Source organism: Chiroxiphia lanceolata, chromosome 2, assembly GCF_009829145.1.
Source record: "Chiroxiphia lanceolata isolate bChiLan1 chromosome 2, bChiLan1.pri, whole genome shotgun sequence".
Lineage (NCBI taxonomy): Eukaryota > Metazoa > Chordata > Aves > Passeriformes > Pipridae > Chiroxiphia > Chiroxiphia lanceolata.
This window is the reverse complement of record NC_045638.1, coordinates 99489930-99508899: the sequence shown is the minus strand read 5'-3', so window position 1 is coordinate 99508899 and position 18970 is coordinate 99489930. Positions and strand designations below refer to the sequence as shown.

At 36.5% G+C, this 18970-nt stretch overlaps 1 protein-coding gene across 9 annotated transcripts in view; it reads left to right on the top strand.

Annotated features, from left to right (window-relative positions):
• The first annotated feature begins 585 nt into the window (after positions 1-585).
• Positions 586-18970, top strand: part of ABI3BP (ABI family member 3 binding protein) — a 140859-nt gene continuing 122474 nt past the window's right edge. For all 9 annotated transcript variants that reach the window (XM_032677835.1, XM_032677838.1, XM_032677837.1 and 6 more), the window contains exon 1: positions 586-758. In XM_032677835.1, the coding sequence (XP_032533726.1) occupies positions 680-758 (79 nt within the window). In that variant the 5' untranslated portion in view covers positions 586-679. The remainder of the gene's footprint in view (positions 759-18970) is intronic.

Genomic DNA, 18970 nt, shown 5'->3' with positions numbered 1-18970 from the left:
ACTCACTGGATATGTATGGAAGGGGAAATTCTAAAGTATTTTTAGATTGCCAAAACCAGCTACAAGTGAAAAAATGACATTCAGATTTTTCAAATCCAGTTCATTTGCTGAATAAATATTTACCATGCCTGTTTATAATGTCATGTCAAATTAAACTAGTATTTATTTTGCCTGGATGAATACCATATCTAGCTTGAATTAACCTTAAGCAAAATGTTGACATTGCAAAAATACTGAGTTCAATATAGCAAAGAGTTTTCTGAGTACTGCAAATGCTATTTTTGCAGTTTAAATCCAGCTTTCTTGGACAAAACAGTGAAAACATCTCTAAGATCAGTTTTCAATTAATAGAAAGTTTGATATTCCTCGTCTTATTTGCATGGAATGTGAGTAATAAAATGACAATTTCTTCCCCTCAGTGGTTGAAAAAACCTTGTAACAAACCCCAGAAAACTCTTGTAGAGGGAGCCTGGTAATATTTTTTTTTTTTTAATGCTAATTCTCCTTTTGCAGTGGGAGTGAATGATGTCATCCTGTCTCCTCCCACTGTGTAAACTAAGCTTGTGTCAAAGTGTTGCTGCCTCTTGTCACAGAGAGAACAGTTCACTTAAATGCAGCTGCAGTATTTTTGTGTGATACCTGTCAGAATCATTCCCAGTGCGAGGTTGGGTTTGTGACCATGATGTCAAGATTTGTCTGTCTTCTTTTCTGTGGATATATTGCACTAAACCTGGGAAATGCTCAGAAATTGCCAAGAGGCAAGTAGCTATGACAACTTTCTGGGGGTTTGTTTGTTTTTCTGTTGTGGGGCTTTTGGGTTTTTAGTGCTTGTGTTTTGCTATGGAAATTCACTTTCAACATGTTAGGAATGATTAAAGATAATGGAAGAGATGAAAAAAGGTCAGTCAAAAGGGCAAAGTCCAGGTACAAGAGAGCAACTTTAAAGCTCTTGAATAAAATAAGCTCAAAAGTTTTCATGATATCTTGTGACTCTAGTGAGAAGTACAATGAAAAAAATTTACTGCATTTAATGATTTTATAATTATGTAGACAGCATTGTGCAGGTCTGCTGCTTAAGATTTTAAAGAAAATGTTACTTAGAATCACCCTGTGTTGTTGGTTGAAGATTTCAGTTCGGTCTTTGAAAGAACTTGTATGCTTTCCATTTATATCCATCTTTAGCAATTCAGTAGGAATTGACTGCAGTAGGTCAGGTTGTATGCATTTTGAAGGAGAGAAATATGATTGATTACAATTTCTACAAGAAGAAAAAGCCCTCCAAACCTGTGTGAATATTTGTTTAACTTCCCCTTTCTCCTGGAGGCTAGAAGTACAGTAGATTTGCAAAGCTGGCAGCGATCTCTTCTCTTCCTTGCTAACGTGACACATGTAACATTGGCATTTTACTAGTATTTTATCACTTACTGCAGGAAGAACAGTCATAGCATAAAATTAAAGGAATATTTCTATCTGGATTGTAAATCACTTTGTAGTCCCTTGGCATGGAAGCAGCAATTTCACAACTGTTTCTGTACTGTACGTATTGCTCTCACTTTGTGGAAGTGCTTGTCTGAGTCCATCGTACTTTGTAATGCATTTTACATCTGCATTCTCCTGCAGCCAGTGACATTTAGATAGGAAGCTGTGATTTAGTTCCTTAGGATAATGTTTATCAAAGAATAAGCACTTTGGGAGCTTCCTAGGAGATTCTCTTTCACAGATGGGGAACTTAAAAGTCTTTTGGGGAGTAGAGTTGATTTTTCACCCACCACCCCTCCTCAAGAGACAAAGATTTCATTTTTTTTCCTGTCTTTTTTTTTTTTTTTTTCCCCTTGTGATGATATTCTTTTGCAAGTGGCTTTCTTGTAAACTCATCTTCTGGAGTCAATGTGGAGTTTTCTGCATAATGTAACTATTTGGGCAATGTGTGTTCTGTGAGTAAGGTAGATGTGCAGTTCAAGTCAAGTAGACTGTAAGACTTTAATTTTATCAAAAAAGTGACCTTTTAGTAAACAATTGTAGTGGTTTTCATAGGAGAGAGGACTACACTGAACAGAGTTTAATTTTGTATGTATTGCTTACATTGAGGGAGGGAACTTTTCCAGTCCTTGTCTTTTTTAAATGGTTTCACTGGACTTTCTGCTCTCTACTGTAGAATAGTGGGCTCTAAGTTTATGTTAACTGTGAAATTCAGGCAAAGCTTCTAATCCACTGGAAGATTAACTCTGGCATGCATTTTTTTTCTGTCCTAAAATAACATTGCAGAAGTGAAGTTCTGTTTGCCAAATGCATAAAGCTGCAGGTGGAAAGTTCATTTCTTTTCAATGAAACAGCTTTTTTAAGATTGTTCCATTGCAATGTTGAAACATCAGTCTAATTCTTTTGTTTGTAGCTGCCTCTCTGGTTATTATTTAATAGGACTGCATTGAAAAAGTGAGTGTATTAGTACTTAGCTATTATCTGGAAATGTTCAAAGGATTGTCTTCTACAAGATTGTCTTGTTTGATAGGGTGTACAGACTTTTTTCATAAGCAAAGTCTATATTTGGGGTTTAAAGCATTTTAAAAATGAAGATATGTAGTGGTAGTATTCTTTTAAGAGGGCTACTCTGCCTTGCTAAGCAAGCTTGAATTCCAGTGAACTCCTGTGCTCTTTAAGTCATGAAGTATGTGACCGAGGCTTCAGGGTCACTCTTGCTCTCTGGGGAGCAGTGGAATCAATTCTATAACTTGAGGGAAAACAATCTAGCCAAACTCACTTTCTGGTGATGCAGATACTCATGTGAACAGGTTATCAGAGTAAATCTTACCACTCTTACTTGAGCTTTGGAATTCTAGTGCTCAGTTCTTCTTTCCATGGGAGGTGAAACACACTGACCCCTGGTCTCATGGGCTGGGATTTCCATTCAGTGATACAAGGTGGAAGGAACATCTTGCCTCCTGCAGCTGCAAAGGAACAGAGCCAGTCCACCCTTTGGATGTTAGTGACTTCCAGAGCTGTCTGAGAGATTGTGTGCAACTATGCTGTTCAGGAGGATGGAACACAAATTACTCCATTTTCTCATATATTTTTATACTTTTACCTCCACAAATGTGTGTTTGACTAGGGTGAAAAAGAAAATGTTACTGCTGTTCTCAAAAGAGTATTCTTTATCAACAAATTATTTCTGTAATTATTTTGACTTCAAAAATTAGGACACTGTCAGAGGAATAATTTGGAAACATTATCGGCTTGACTGAAGTAGTCAACATCGGCAAAATACCAGTTAAATTTTCCAGTGGAAACTTTGCACTGCTTCTGTGTATCCTGCATTATAATAGTTTTGTCTTTATAGAAAATAAGGCCTCTACTTACATCTGTTCCTAGCGTAGTGCCCTAAGTGTAGGTGAACACTCTTTCTGTCGCGGTTCCTTGTCACGTTTACTGTAGCAAATGACAAGCGATGAGGCAGTTATAAGCTGTGTCATATTTCAGAGTCCTTCTACGTTAAGATTTTGCAGACATAAGTAAAGGCAATATAATTGGAAAAGGAAGGTGGGTGGGTATTGTGTTTTAACGTGGAGGCAATGCTTTTTTTACAATTATGTTTGTGTTTCATTTGAGGTATCAGCTGCTGAGAAAATTCTGTGGTTACTGCCTGTGAATACTATGTGAGATGACGGTACAATTAGGGATGGTCTTGCAGTATTTCAGCCACTGTCCCTTCAACTTTGTCTAGCTTCTAAAGTTTTCTATTTCATCAGAAAGAGCTATTTGGATATTTTCCACTTACTTTTATCTCTTCCCTTATGCCACTATGTCAGTGCCATCCAACATATAATTCTTCAGTTCAACACTCTCATACTTGAAATATTTTAATGATGGGTGGAAACAGTTGCAATGCATAGGTGTAAGAGTTATGACTTGTCATACTGTCTCTAATTCTTATAGTTCTCCGACCTATTCTTAAAGAAAGCCAAGTTGTCTCTCTAGATAGGAATTGCATAAGGACGAAAAGTTTTGTCTTTAGAGCTCTAATAGTCAGAGCATCCTGAATCTGAGAGAGAGATGAGAAAGCAAAGCCTCAGAACCAAGAATAAACAAGTTACAGAATACAATCTACAAGACTGTACTGCCTTGTAAACCGTGTTTCACTGGTATCTTTCCAGCTGGAGCTGATACAAATGTTGAAGGCCACAGTTGTGGAACAAATTCCTAGTGTTTGGTAAAACAACATTTCATGTTTTTGATTTTGTCACTTGACTTTCCAGCTACAACACAGATGTGCATGGAAATGTGCTTTTCCACTATACCCTCTGTTTCCAATAGCTTTTGTGTATCTTCATGTTCTGTCTTACTTGTTAGGGCTGAAAAGAATTTTGGGTTGATCCCTCCTTATAAACTTACTGTTTTATGAAATTTTTAAGAAGATTCTGAATGTTTTTCTGATTTGTTTTGATTTGGGGGTTTTTAAGCCATGTTTCTGACCACTGTGGTTTTCCTACTATTTGAATTAGTCATCAGGTACAGTGGAATTCAGGTCCATCCTCGTTCTACTTTCCAGGACTCAGGCCTGGCTTGTTCTGCTTTCCAGGAAGGGCCTTGGAAACCTTAATTCACCTTCCTCCTGGTTGCTGTCTTCTTAGGAAAAAGAGTAAAGACTTGTCATTCCTTAGGGCACCCTGTAGAAAAGTCTGATTTGCAGACTCATGTAGGAAAAACCAGATCCAAAACTTTCTTGTATCTACAGTTGTCAACTAAGGAGGTAGCCGGGAAAAGTAATAGTTTTACTTTGAGGATTTGTTTCTTTGTTTGGTAAGTATTGAATATGTTTGGTCTAATATTTTAGATAGCTACTAGCTAATATTTGTACTGACAGTAATTATAACTGACATCCCTCTGAGAGTGAGTGCTGTATTTACAGTATACTTCCAAACTAACTGTTGATGTTTGTGAAAGGAATAGGTTCATTTTATTCATAGCTAAATCTGCTGGCTATGCTATATTACATAATACATCTTACTAACCAGAGGATAAACTCAGCATGTGTTTTTCTTTACTGCTGTCAAGAAGTTAAAACAATGCTGAGTGGTTTCACTGTATCAAAGTTACTATACTGGAACAGTCAAACCTTACGTTTTTGTGCAGCCCTCTACCTTCCCCACATCAGCACCCCTTTGGTAGCTGTAGGATGGCAGGGCAGAAATTGCAAGACAGGGAAAAGTCTCCTGAAAGTTGAGGTTTTTTGAATATGCAATAAAACTGGTATATCAAAATATCACAAAAGGAGGGCTATGACATGTGTTTTATATGTTTTTTTTCACCATGGTTTATAAAATGTCTTTCTGGGAACTATTTTTTGAAATGCACAGGGCATTAACCTCTAAAAAACATTCTTAGGAAGGAGGGCCAGTTTGAACTAAACCATTGAACTTCATTTTTTTTTTTTTTAGTGTCTGCAAAAGAGAAGTGAAAGATTGATGTGTTTTTTGTTACATACTTTTCTAATGTTTAATGGCACATAAGTGACAAGATCTATGAGATTTTTCAAAGGGATCCTTTTTCTGTTGTGATAGAGTGGCTAGGGTTTTCAGTCAGCAGATATGTTGGCAACTTTGGCTCATTCTTCACTGGAAATGAAAACAGCCCATAAGAATGTTGCCATTATAGCAGTTCATTTAATCAAAGTTATCTTTTCATGCAGACAGTTGCTTCCTAGGCTTTCACAAAAACATATCAAAACCCAATATTGAGTGTCAGGCTTCCAAGTTCAGAGATAGTCTGTAAAACCAGAATTCCATTTTTATATTGGCACAGGCAGTGGTGCAACATTGTGATGATACATATGGGTGGATTCTGTCAGGATTAAATTCCATAGCATATGATCGCCTCCAAAATGATCTCATTGCTGGGTAATCTGCATAACCTTCCACCTCTTCATTTTAATTTTAACGTTCCCAAGTATCTCTCTTTGAATATTACTTTTCAACCCTCCTTCGTATAATCTTTTGTATCTAACTATTCCAGCAGGACAAACTACATAATTCACCTGACGGGAGAGCTACAGACTAAATCCTGCTGCTGCTCCTTGGCCAGACCTACTGTATATGGATAGTATAGTCAGTATATCTATTGACTGATGATACAGTGAATGGACAATGGGTTTAAGGCTTCTTTGGAGTGTTTGGACTTACCAGGTTTGTACTACACGTTGCATGTGCAAACAGAAAGCTCTGTCTGCTCCAGGGGGGAAAAATGGCTAGCAGTGACCTGCCATAGTCAGAACTGTTCATACAGCTCCTAGTGGATTTCTTTTCCTTGGGGAAATTCAAGTGCAGACTTGAAACTGTTTGTAAGCGAGATATATTTGTTGCTGTGAAGCGCTTTTGACTACTGCTTTTCACAGGAGATGGTCGGAATCTTACTTGCTAGCATGGTAAATCTTGGTGAGAAGAGAAGCAGGTATTAGTGTTCTGGAAAGGCTACAGCCTAAAATAGGTGCCATTAACAAAACAGGCCCCCCTCTGTAGTATCTTCCGAAGTGGAAGAGGACAGCTGGAAATAGGTCAGATGCCACTCAGACTTGCCTGACAGGCCTTAATTCAAATGCCCTTAGTTAAATATTGGGTTTTCTACAATACGGGACAACATGTATGTAATGCAAGTTTGCTTTCTGAAATATGTATTTGTCTTATTTTGCTGTGAGAATAGTGGTCATGAAGATGACTACTGGCAGCATCATGAATCAAACCTTTGTGTGGGCAAGGCCTGAGCCAACTTTCCCAGCACAACCATCCCTCAAAACATACCAATCATGTGCCATTATACTCTGGCTAAATCAACTCTAAGCCTCCCGACTTGAGTAAACTTGTGTGTGTCATATCAAGGTAAAGAAAGAACAGGCCAAGTTTTGAACCACCGAGTGAATTTCTACTGCTGATGAAGTTGCAATTGTAACTATGGTCACCAGAACTGAATATTTTTGCACTCATCGCTTAATCAGTGATGTCATCAAAGTGTGCAGATATCCAAGCAAGGTTACGTAAGGATTGGTCACATTAAGAATTTCAATTTAAAATCAACACAGAGTTTTCACCGCTTCCGAGTTGCTGAATAAAATACTGCTAAGGAGTTGAGGCACTAGCTATGTTGATTGTAGATATAAAGGCAAGGATGTAGGGAGTACTTTTTTATTAGAGGAAAGCTACCATTCTTCCAGTCTGGAGGGGAGCATTTACTGCACTTGTTCAGAGGCTGGTAGACAAAATATAACATCTGTTTTGTAAAATGCTTTAGAGTTGTTGCTGAGATCCACCACTGTGTAATAATTTAATATTATTTAGTGTGTTTTCTGGAAGAAAAATATAGGAGGAAAGTGAATCCAAAATTTTTTTTTAGGCTAATTGTAGCCGTGGCTTTTAAGTAAATCCTGTTTACCTTGAACACATATGTCAAGGCATCAGGGCTCCATGTGAATAAATCCACTTTGATAAAATCTAGCTTAATGAAGTGACTAAAACTCTGTGTGTGATCTTATTTTTATTTATTTTCTGTGCATGTGTGTGTATGTGGTGTGCTGATAGTAGAGTATCACTGTACTTAATTAGAAATTATAATTCTGTACTCCTATTCAAGCTGAAGAGTCAGTGGCAAAAGGGATTCTCAAAGTATCAGGGAATCTCTTTTGTAGGCTATTTCTCATTTTTATATAGTTCTAAGTTTTTATTCTTGAAATCTGCTCAGGAAAAGCAGAATTCAATAGAATGGTAAAAGTTTGTAATATTCCCTCCTATCAACAGCAGTTGTGGCATTAGTTTATGAATCTATAAATGGCCACAGAGTGCTTGATATGAGTTTACATAATTAATACCTTGGGAACCTGGCCAATTTTAGAGGGCTAACAGGGACGAGGGATAACATTATTTTTAAACTTGCATTTGGAAAAATCCTTTCTTCTTTTGTCAGCCACTTGCAATATCTGCTTTTTATTGATTATTCACTTTAATTTTTCTTTCTGTGATTTAAAAGTCTGGAGTAGTTTTAGAACACATAAAATTGTGGTTGTTTCAAAAATATGTAAGCTTGAAATATCTCAAAAGTTGTTTTCTGACTTTGAAGTTAAAGTTTTTTGGCAGTTTAGATTCCCTCATTACCACAGTTCAAGCCTATGCATGAACAAGAAAAATGCAAGACTTTCAGACCGTATCACTTTTGGTTTTAAATCCTAGTGTGTCTGCACAACATGCACAAACATATGCTGAAAATAAAGGAATGGATGCAATAGTCTGAAAGTTGTAAGAAATTGAACTTTGGGTTACAAATAATAATAAGAAAACTCTATTATCTGACCTGGACATTTTGGCAGAGTTCCATTACCTCTGGCTCACACAAGCACTGAAGTAGCTGGATTAAATGGCAGGCACGATTTTTATTTATAGCACAGTGTGCACTGAAGCATTAGCTTGTTAGGGGAATGGCTGCAGTCAGACTTAAGAACCATTAATTCTCTTGGTTTGATGAAGGGCTAACTCAGGTAAAAGTGATGGGGTTGCATGTTCAGCTGAAATCAGTAGGCCTCCTTCCTTTGTCATAAAGCTTATTAACAGCTATTTACTGTTGTGAACACTACCTTGAAATTGCTCCACTGTGGTAGCTCATTATTAGTTACCTTACTGAAGAGTATCAGCTTTTAGCTATGATGTGACAAGCACAAATACTGCATCTCTTCAGCATTTCTTTCTATTCTTTGTTTTAGTTGTAAGGAACACAAAATCTGACAATTCTAATAAAAATGTATCCCTGCATGTGTTGATTAGTCAGTGCTCCCTAGTTGATAAATCTGTTGTGACTCAGTATTATGGTGTAGGACGTAATTTATGTCCTTTGTTTATCAAGTCTGTATAAACATAATAAATTAGAATTTTTTTAAAGAATTGAAATACTAATTATGCATTTTTTGAGCTAAAGATCTGGGGATCTTTTGAGCTAAAGATCTGAGTTGACAGATCTGGGGATTTTTTACCAATTGAAGATCTCTGCTTAGACTGAACTTGCATACAAGTAAGCAAGTCACGAGTGTGATTTCACTTAGACCTTCTAGCACATTGAGGCATGCTCATCCACACACAAACAAAATCATAGTGGGATCTTGTTCATTTTTGGTAAATGCTTTGCATGAAAAATTATTTGTTTTAATCTTCCAGGCTTTTATCAGTTCCCTGTACTCTCACAATTTTAGTAACATTGTCAAATAGCAGTTGATAAAAGCGTTACTACACGTTGTTAATGTGCAGCAATGAATTCTTAGAAAGCAAAGTTTCTCAGTAATGTAACAGATGTTTATTGTGTTCCCTTTCCACTAAGAAATACTTGCAGAAATTAGCAAGGGACATCATATGTTATTAGTATATTTATTTGAAGGCAATGTGAGGTTGTTCTTAGTATGAAGGATGAAGAAAAATTACAGCTGCTCCAGGGAATAGATACTCTTATTTATGCCCTGTTTCAGTGTTGAAACTTCAGGCACTGTGAATAATTTTTTACCATGACCTGCCCTTTCTAGATTTTTTTTTCCAGTAATTTATTTTGTAGTATTAAAACACTTGTCAGTTGTCAAACAAAACTAGTACAGGAAAGACCATCTTGTTTTAGAACTCTGAAGTCATGGAGCAATATTTATGTACTTAATATACTCTTAAGTCAGAGAACATTCCTTGGGAATTAATGTAATCTACTGCACACTGGGTTACAAGATCAGTAATGAGAGAGACATAATTTCCTACATACCGTAAATTCTCCATGAGAAACTGGATACATGCCTGAGTGAAGTACAAGTAAAAATGCAAAGTCAGACATACAAAGATTGCTTAGCTGATGGATTTGTGCATAGAGGTACATACCCCTAACCTACCCCAGAATTATCATAAGCCTTCCTTTTGTGTAGCTGATTGTATCCTTTATTGGCATTTTTTCCAATAAAACACTAGTTGGAACATTTATATTCAAAAAAAAGTAAATTTGGACATATATGGGTTGGAAATAGAGATTACTTCCTGCTGTTTTCTTTCATCTATGTGGATAGAAGGAAAAGGGGTGAAAATAGAGTAGGTGATGTAATGAATAAAGAATTTGGAAGTATAGTCAGAGAACATAAACTCTATTTTGTCTACCGTATCCTGGATAGGAAGGGAAATAGAAGGGAGAAAAGATGAAATACTTTTTTAATAGCAAAAATAAGTGTTTATCTTATCTTAGTACTCCCTTAATCATACACAAACTTTTATTCTACCTGTTGTATACTTACTATATTTGTTTTCCCTTTTTTCTCTAATCCATTGATTTAGAACCATTTACTTCACATTTTAGGTTTTGTAAGATGAGTCACATGCTCACAGCGTGTTCATATTACTGAAAAAGAATTTCTGTGAAATTTTCGAATTTGATAATACATTCTAAAATCATGAAATATTTATTTTATGAGTACTTTTTTAATTAAAGATTTACTGGGAATCTGTTGCTTCTTTCTTCAGCTATGTTTGAACTGCAGAATCTTTCCTTTGATCTCAGCAAACTCAGAGTGCAGAACAATATAGAAGATAAAAAGGATCACCTCTCGTTTTTCTTAACCTGGTACCTTTTTTTTTTTTTTTTTTTGTAATAAGAAACCAGGTCATCAGCCTTGAGATCCCGTCGCATTTAATGTGCAAGATGAGATACATTTTCCAGCTGGAAAAACTATGTGCAGTTGGAATCAATCCTTGTAGGACTGGGCTGTATCCAGCAAGTGTCATACACAAGTGTGAGAGTGTTCAGTTTGGAGAACAGGAAGAGAAGTGAAACCACTTTATTTTGTCTGCTCTTTGGGAAACAGAGAGGAATTTTCTTTAATTTAAATGGTATTTGTTTGTTTGTGTCTATAGCTTTCTAAACTGAAAGAGAAGAAGCAGCTAAGAGCTTTGCTGATAGACTTGAATGCATTGACAACCCCAAATTGCAGTTCTCAAAGCACAACATAATGTCTTATACACCTAAGAATTCTTATATATGCTTCAGATATTTGATTGCTTTATCAGCTGTCTATGTCTGAAGAGTGGGGAATTTATTCCAAAGTTGATACACAGAATATTGTAACCACCACTGCCAAGTGCCCATCCAGAGTTATTCATCTTTGCACTATTTGAAGTCCTGTATTTCTTGGGTGTTATTTTGAACATAGAAGTCAAATACTTTGTGTGTTCATGTTGGTGGTTGCAACACTGGGAGCGGAAAACCATTGTGATTTCAGAGAAAGAATAATCCCATTCCATTTCCATCTTTTAATGCATATTATTTTAAAGATTTCTGTTTCAACTGTACAGAGGGTAATGGGGGATTTAGAAATAGAATTTCAACTATTTCTGAATGGGTGTCTCAATCTAGTTTTTCTTCCTTCAGTTTGAAAGCAGATCATTACGGACTTTGCTCAACCCAAGTTCTTTCCCAAAAGCACAAAGCTTTCTCCCTCATTGAAATGAGTTTAGGAATTACACTGAATATTGCTAAAGAACCAGAAAGAATATCAAAGAGGACTGGACTTTTAACCACAACTTCTTTGAACCAAGTTTTCCATCTACCCTGTAATGTATGTCTCCAGCGTGCATTTCTCCAGTTTGACAAGAAGAATACCTGTAGAAATTATGTCAAAGTTGAAGTAAATTACTTTCACCCCTTTCTCCTGGTATGCAATGCCAGTAGTAAGATGACAGAAGGCAGCAAGGTTAGTCAGACAGCTTGGCCTTGGTAAATTTGTCCTGGCTGGTCTGAACCACCTTCTTGTTTGTCGTGTGCATAGGTGTTCTGTTTGTGGTCACTGTTAGGCTGAACAGCTTGCAGCTTCCTGGATGCTCTTTCTTGTCCTTACTCAAGCAATTGCACTGAGATATTTTTCTACTCTCATGTGACAAATTAATCTTGCTTCTCCCTGGCAGTTCTCTTATGCTTATCTGTATACTGAAGAGATCATGCTTTATTGGATTTTCCTTATCTACATGATAGAGATAGGAAGTAGGATATTGGAATTCAAGCATAGCGCTGAGGCTGGTAGCCCTCCTTGAGCCTCTATGGTGCATGCTTAGAGGTGCAGGAGAAAAACAGTAGCATTCAAGTGAAAAAATATTGATTTCTACCAAGAGACACAGGGGTGAAATGGACTTCCTGAAATCATTTGGACCCCCTTGTGCTTATTCCTTAGACAGTTTGTTCCAGAGTGTCACTGCCATTCTCAGTTTTCCAGATATCTTCTTTGCTACAGTTTATCACTTCTCTACACAGATACAGAGCAGAACTTATTTATACTGCTTTTCCTCAGAACCTTGTTTGTTTGTTTTATATATTTGAATACTGTCTTCACATCCTACTTTTTCTCTAAGCTGGATGATTCCTAATTATTCAGACTTTTTTCCTGGGAAACATACTCTGTACTTCTAGCCATTGACTTTGCTTTTTTCCCAGGTTTTATCCACTTGGACTATTTTATAGTGCTCTGTGCACTGGCTTATTAGATAAGAGATTAGACAAACAGGTTTCAAATTTATTCTGTTAGTATAGCTTGTGGAGTCTGCTAGCTGTCTAAATACTGCAATCTTTAAGCAGTTTTGTCCTTAAAAAATAACCATGTGCTGAATCAGAGAAGGAGTTAAAGCAAACTTAGCTATGAAAGCATCCAGCCAACATTACAGAATACTGAGCTCAAGACTTTCAATTGCTTGGAGTATGGCAAGTAAGGTAATACTCATCACAGAACGAGGATTTCAGTATTACATATTTTGTTCTATGAATACAGATAAACATGAAAACATTAATTTATTTCTGCTTGGGTTTTTAAAATTTTCATTCAAAGCTGCCTTATTCTAAAACAGCAGAAGTTATACTTTCTTACCATCAGTTATTTCATATTCTTCTTCTGAATCTGACTCCTCCCAAAGTATTTCAAAAGACCCGCAGATGAGTAAGTCACACAGGGAAAAAAAATAAAATTATTTATTATGATGTAATAGATAGTGACCTCATGTAAGGAGCAGACTTCAAAATGGCTGTTGCAGTATTAGTACCTCACTGAAATCTGGGTACACATTAATCCATGTGGCAGATTCTCTGTGAATGGTAACGAATGTTATGAATGTTAACATCCTGGATTGCAAAGTATGGTATCTTCACTCCTCTCACAGAAGCAAATGCAGTTGCAGTTCCAGATAGTGTTTTTCATTATGCCTTTGATTTTTGGTTCTTCAAAAATGCACTGATATTTGTAGATGAAAAGTGGATTAAGGAAGTGGTGATGCTAAACACTGCTTGTCATTGAATAGGTAATGGCAGTAATAATGCACTGCCTGCCCATGAATGTGTTTTTAAGAAACTTGTTGCATTAAGGTCTATGGTCTTTAAAACTGATCACTTCAATCTATAATTTGTGGGCAGAGCCAGACCAACACTGTCTGAATTCCTCACCTCCTCAAGTTCTTAGTAATTTTTGAGCTCTCCCTATTGAGGAGCTGTTGTTAAAAAAATTCCATGGTTTTATTCAACTAATCAGCTGTAGAATATGACTACCTTATATACATCCATGTCCAAATACCACATTTGTCTTTTGTTGGCTGCATTGGCTGGTGCTCTTTGAAGGCTTACAAAAGTCAGACCTAGAAAACTTGGGAGACTCCTCTTGCTCACCACAGTCTTCTGCATGCCTTTATTGAACACATTTATGCAGAATCCATCAGATTCTTTGGCCAGGACACAGTTTTCTTCGTAGCCCAGCCTGGGTGGAGTTGTCTTGGACGTGTTTCATTGGACAGGAGAAGGAGCCAGGATTGGAAAGACCAGCTCTTCTGGGCAAGATACAGTCACTGTCTCATCAGCTCTGTCCAGGTGAAGTTACATCAGCCCAGAAAAATACATGCCAGGTCAGTCTGGAAAAAACAACAACAAACAATTAGCTCTAAGAGTAAGGCCAGGGGAACAAGGCCCTGGAGGACTTAATGACATCAGAACCAAATTAAACTTTATCCTACTGCAAATAAGTGATCCACAGTCTAAACTGAAATAGGGGTTTCAGGTTGTTTTACTAACAAAGAGTTTTTTCTGGACAAATAATGCCCTTTTAAGTTTGTGTGCTGTTGATTTGAAAAGTAATATATATCAAAAATTATTCAATTTGAAGGAGTTTCAGAGAGCATTATGCCTTGAAAATAATACATAGGCTTTTTTCTCTCCCTGTCCTTCAGAAATGTTGAATTTCAATGTTGAATTTTATTTAAACTAAATTTTTACCTTTAAACACAGATAAGTTTAACTGACTGGGCACATAAAGGAGCTGAACTTCCTAAGATTTTCTCAAAGGGGAGCCAGGGTCATGTTGTTTGAAGTCATTCCAAAGAGGTTTTCGGAAGTTTGACTCCTGTTCCCTTTTCCATCAGAGTTGCAGGCTTGATTATTTTCAAACAGTTTTCTTGCTTGTTTTCAATTCTATTTCCTATTTTAACAAATAATAGGAAATGAGATGCAGAATGAAAGCTGGGATTGGGGGCTGGACTGAAGTGGGATCGTGAGTTCAAATCTAGGCTCTTTTCAGCTTTGCACCCTAAGAATAAGTATAGTTACTCTACCAAGTCCAATAACAAATAATTTTAAACCAACATGTTTAAGGAGACTTGTGAGGGAGCTAGTGATAAAGATAGAAGTGGAACTTCAGAGAAGTGCTTGAATGACCTGAAAACAAGTGAAAGAGGTGGCAGCATATGAGTAACAAATTTCTTTTGGTACGCTGATTTATGTAGACACATGGAAGCTGGAAATGCTGATATAACTACATGTTTACTGATCCTAAAGTAATAGGGAGATACAAGCTTACTAACTCAGTTCTGAGCTGTAGTAATTGCTAGAGAGGAATTGGCAAAGAAAGTTTCAAATCAGTGTAGCTTTGTAATACAAATGCTCTAACAATTTTCACTGAGAAGTATCTATTTAATTTATATCAGTTAAGAGCAGCATATTTCTGATTAGCATTAGTAAAACTAAATATGCATTGCAACTAAAGGAAAAGGTGTCAGTAATCTTGAAAGAGTGCTGTGAGAAAGGGCACAGGAAGGGAAGGGACTGATCCTGAGCCCTCACAGTACATCTCTTCCTATGGATGTCTCAGTGAGTCACTGCCTTCAGCTGAACACCAGTATTGAGGGTCTTCCCTTCTGGGTATTTCAGATACTTCTACTCCTTTAGTAGTGAATCTCTATTATAATTTAAATTTCTAAAATTGCCCTAGATATGAAAAAAGTGTGGAGGGGAACTACAATTTATGCTATTTTATTTGCTCTGCGCATTCTGGTAAGGATGTTGATGCACCTAAAAATGGTGCCATATTTGAAATAAAAGTATTTTGAAGGTGTAGACAAGAAGGAATTTATTTTAAAATCTCTTGAATGCATCTTTATTCTGAGCTGGGCAAGTAGCAAAGGCAGAATTCCAAGAGGCTGTTCTTGTAGCACGAGACAACTGATGGCAAAATGTTCAGCTGGCAACTCTAGGTTATTAAATGTAATTTCTGAAAAGAAGTAAATGGAACAAGTGTTTGTGTTGTGGTTGTATTGTCTGAAAAGGTTTCTTTCAGTGTCAAGAGAAGCTGTGGAGGGTTATATGAAAGTAAGATTATTATTTTTTTTAATTTTCTATTGTGACCTTGAATTTAGCTTGCTACAGCTTGTTCTAGTGTATTTCCCAGTGAGACTTGATTGAAATTCTGTATTTTCTGTTGGTCAACATAAGGTGGCTTCTTCTATAACACATAAGTTCTCCTCGGAGGCATCCAACTCATACTAGACATCAGAAGTTAGATGGAATTTATGTTGTCTGGGTCTTTCTTAGGTGATGTCTTTTCTTCTCTTTCAAATTACTGCTAGTTATGGGGTAGGTTCTTCTTACCATGCTATCACATCTACTCTCTCAGTTACACTGGGAGTTGAAAAGAGATGCCAACTTCACAACTTTAATAAGATGGAATCAATTACTAGTTTTTAGTTATAATAAACATCCTCCTTCATAATATATCTTAAAATAACAAGCTTTATTAATCCAATCTATCAAGTACTATATTCAAAACAGGGAAAATCTACCACTTGTGTATTCAACAGTGTCATTTAGGTGAAAAAAATAGCATTATTTGAAATAATATTAGGCTTATATACAGAGTGTAGACATAATAACACTTAGGAAAAAATATTTATTTGGGGAACTTCACTTGCAAATGACAAAACCATATGCAACGCTTTTAGCTCACCCTCCCTTAATTAAGTGTTCTTTGTTGCCTTTTTTATATGGCACCAATTTTCATTACTGAGAATATTAATTAATGGGAATTTTGTAGCTAAGAGAGTTCATGTTTTATTTAATCTGTGATGAGGAAGATGATCTAACATTGTCCACAGCTACCTGACCAGATGATACAAAGAGGATACAGATTTTCTGCAGAAGTGCACAGTAATATGATAAGAGGCACTGGGCACAAATTGAAAGACGGGAAATTCCAGTTAGACATTAGGATTTTATTTTTTTTTAACACAAGTATACTAAATACTGGGACAGGTTATCCCAGAGATGTTATGGAATCTGTGTCCTCAGAGATGCTCAAGACTCAGCTGGATGTAGCCTTGAGCTACCTGGTCTGATGAGGTCTGCTTTGAGCAGGGGGTTGAACTAGATGACTTAAAGAAGTCCTTTCCATCCTAAATTATTCCATGATTCAGTGACTGTGGCTGTCTTAGAAGTGTGCCTTGTTTATCCTACTACATAGAAACAGAACTATTTTTAAATGTTTCCCATTTTAAGCTGTATTTGGTTTTGAGCCAAACAACCAATATTTCTCCATGTTTTGGAGCCAAAATAAATACAAAAATGTAAAATAGAAGAAAATAAAAGTTACACAGTGTTAGATTATCATTGAAATCTTGCCTGGTGGTACTGTGGCACCAGATTTGGAAAAGTCAAAACACTGCTGTGAGTGATTTGAATAAGTGAAGTGGTGCTTACAAATAGATGGTGTTAATATATTTTCATAAGGCACACTTCATTTGTCTAGCACTCTGGGAGTCAGTGCTGGGTCTCGCCTTCATGCCCTCTAAAATCTTTGAAACGGTGAAAAACAAACTCAATGTAAGGTCAAAGGAATTCTGGCAAAAAAGCCAAATTTGCTGTAATACAATACAGCTGTATTCACCCTCTAGTTTTGTAGGACAGAGTTCAAGGATTGTCACTCCATGGATAAAAAAAAAATAAGGCTGTATTTGATCACAAGAGACTGTACACACTTAAAGCACAGCAGTCGACTGACAGTATGAGTGAAAGTAACATTTCATCCCAGTGTTGCTTTTGCTGAACCTTCAGTGAAACAAAGAGTTCAAAATGTAAGATGCCAAGATGAATTTATTTCAAAATGAAAAAATTTCAAAACAAAAAATGGTTACTTTATTTAATTTGTATTTCATTCTTGAAGTTTTAAATGTGTTAACTACTAGTTAATAATCTATCAGCCAGCTGCTGACATACTTTCTCAAGCTGAAGAAAGAAACAGAGTGTTCTTCAGCTGAAGAGGCTCCATTTGACAAGGCCAGGATATATTTTGGAGTTCGGGTAGAAACAAAAAAGAGCCAGTTAATTCTTGTTCCAGTCATCCTATTACCCATGTTCTCTTGTGTTCCTTGAAACAGGAATATTAAACCACCTGACAATTTTAACTCACTCTACATCTATTGCTACTAACTATAATGTAACAATAGTGGACCATAGGACACCAAATTTCAAAGGCTTTAAGTCTTTGTTAATGAAACAAAATTCGTTTTTTCTTTTTTTCCTTTTGGGAAGCAAAGTCATGGTTTTATTTGCTTTTATAGGTTGGAAAAACCATTGTCCCCAATTACTGAACAGATACTCCTTTAATGCAACTAGCCCAATGAACTACTTCTGTGTATCTCCTTACTTTTCTCCAGTTATTAAATAGAAAAAAATATGTAAATCTATTCTTAGTAGATACTACTTGGCCTTCACAGACTGCTTTGCAATGGTGGTTTCTTAGGGGGATGTTAGACCTAAATCATTAGGCTTTGACTGAACTTCTGTTGTGAAAGCAGAAATTGAAAATTGGACTTCTTTTTTTGTCTTGTAGCTAGTTGGTAGGAATAAGAGATGGTAGCTTAGGAAGTCTTCCCCCTCTTCCTTTACTATTCTGTGATTAATTGAAGTTGTGATAAGAGAAAAGAAGGTAGTTGACGTAATCCATGGTGGGTCCAAAACTTGAACAGCAATTGTCCAGCTGTATGTTTTGCATATTAATTTCTGTGGCTGCTCTCACATTTTAAAAAAGCAAATCTCAATTAAGTAACTTAATTTTTTTAAAGTTTCAATATTTATTTGCTTTTGGCTCTTGTTGCCTATACATTCCAACTAGCCAAACTATGGTGCTCCCAGCTGGATTCCTCAGACTAGTTGTAGCTATTTTCTTCTTTCTGAAGAATTGTTGGTGGCTGGTTCCTTTATGATGCAGCTGATTCATCAAGCTGTCTAACAGTTACAGGCAAAGAGTCCTTTCCTTGGAGTGATTCTAGCACTGCCAGCAGTTTGATGCACTTAACATAGTGCTTTTACTTCAGATATGCTTTGCACAGTTTCTCCTGCTGATTTTGGCAGTCAACTAACTTTTGTTGAAGAGAACACTTGCCAATCAGTGTGGAATTTCTACTGGCAAACACAGAGGGAAAGAGTGTTTTACAGAGGTAGCTATAGGTCCCAGAATATTCCATTTGGAGATGTCCTCAGTGTAAAAGAATTATGCTACAAATGCAAGTATTTAAGACCAGAGTTTCAATAACATATGCCAAAAGCTGATACAAATGAATGGAATTAGAAGGTATCTAGTTTATCATTCAACTCTTTCATCAAGATGATGTGGGGAAAAAAGGTATTCTGATAT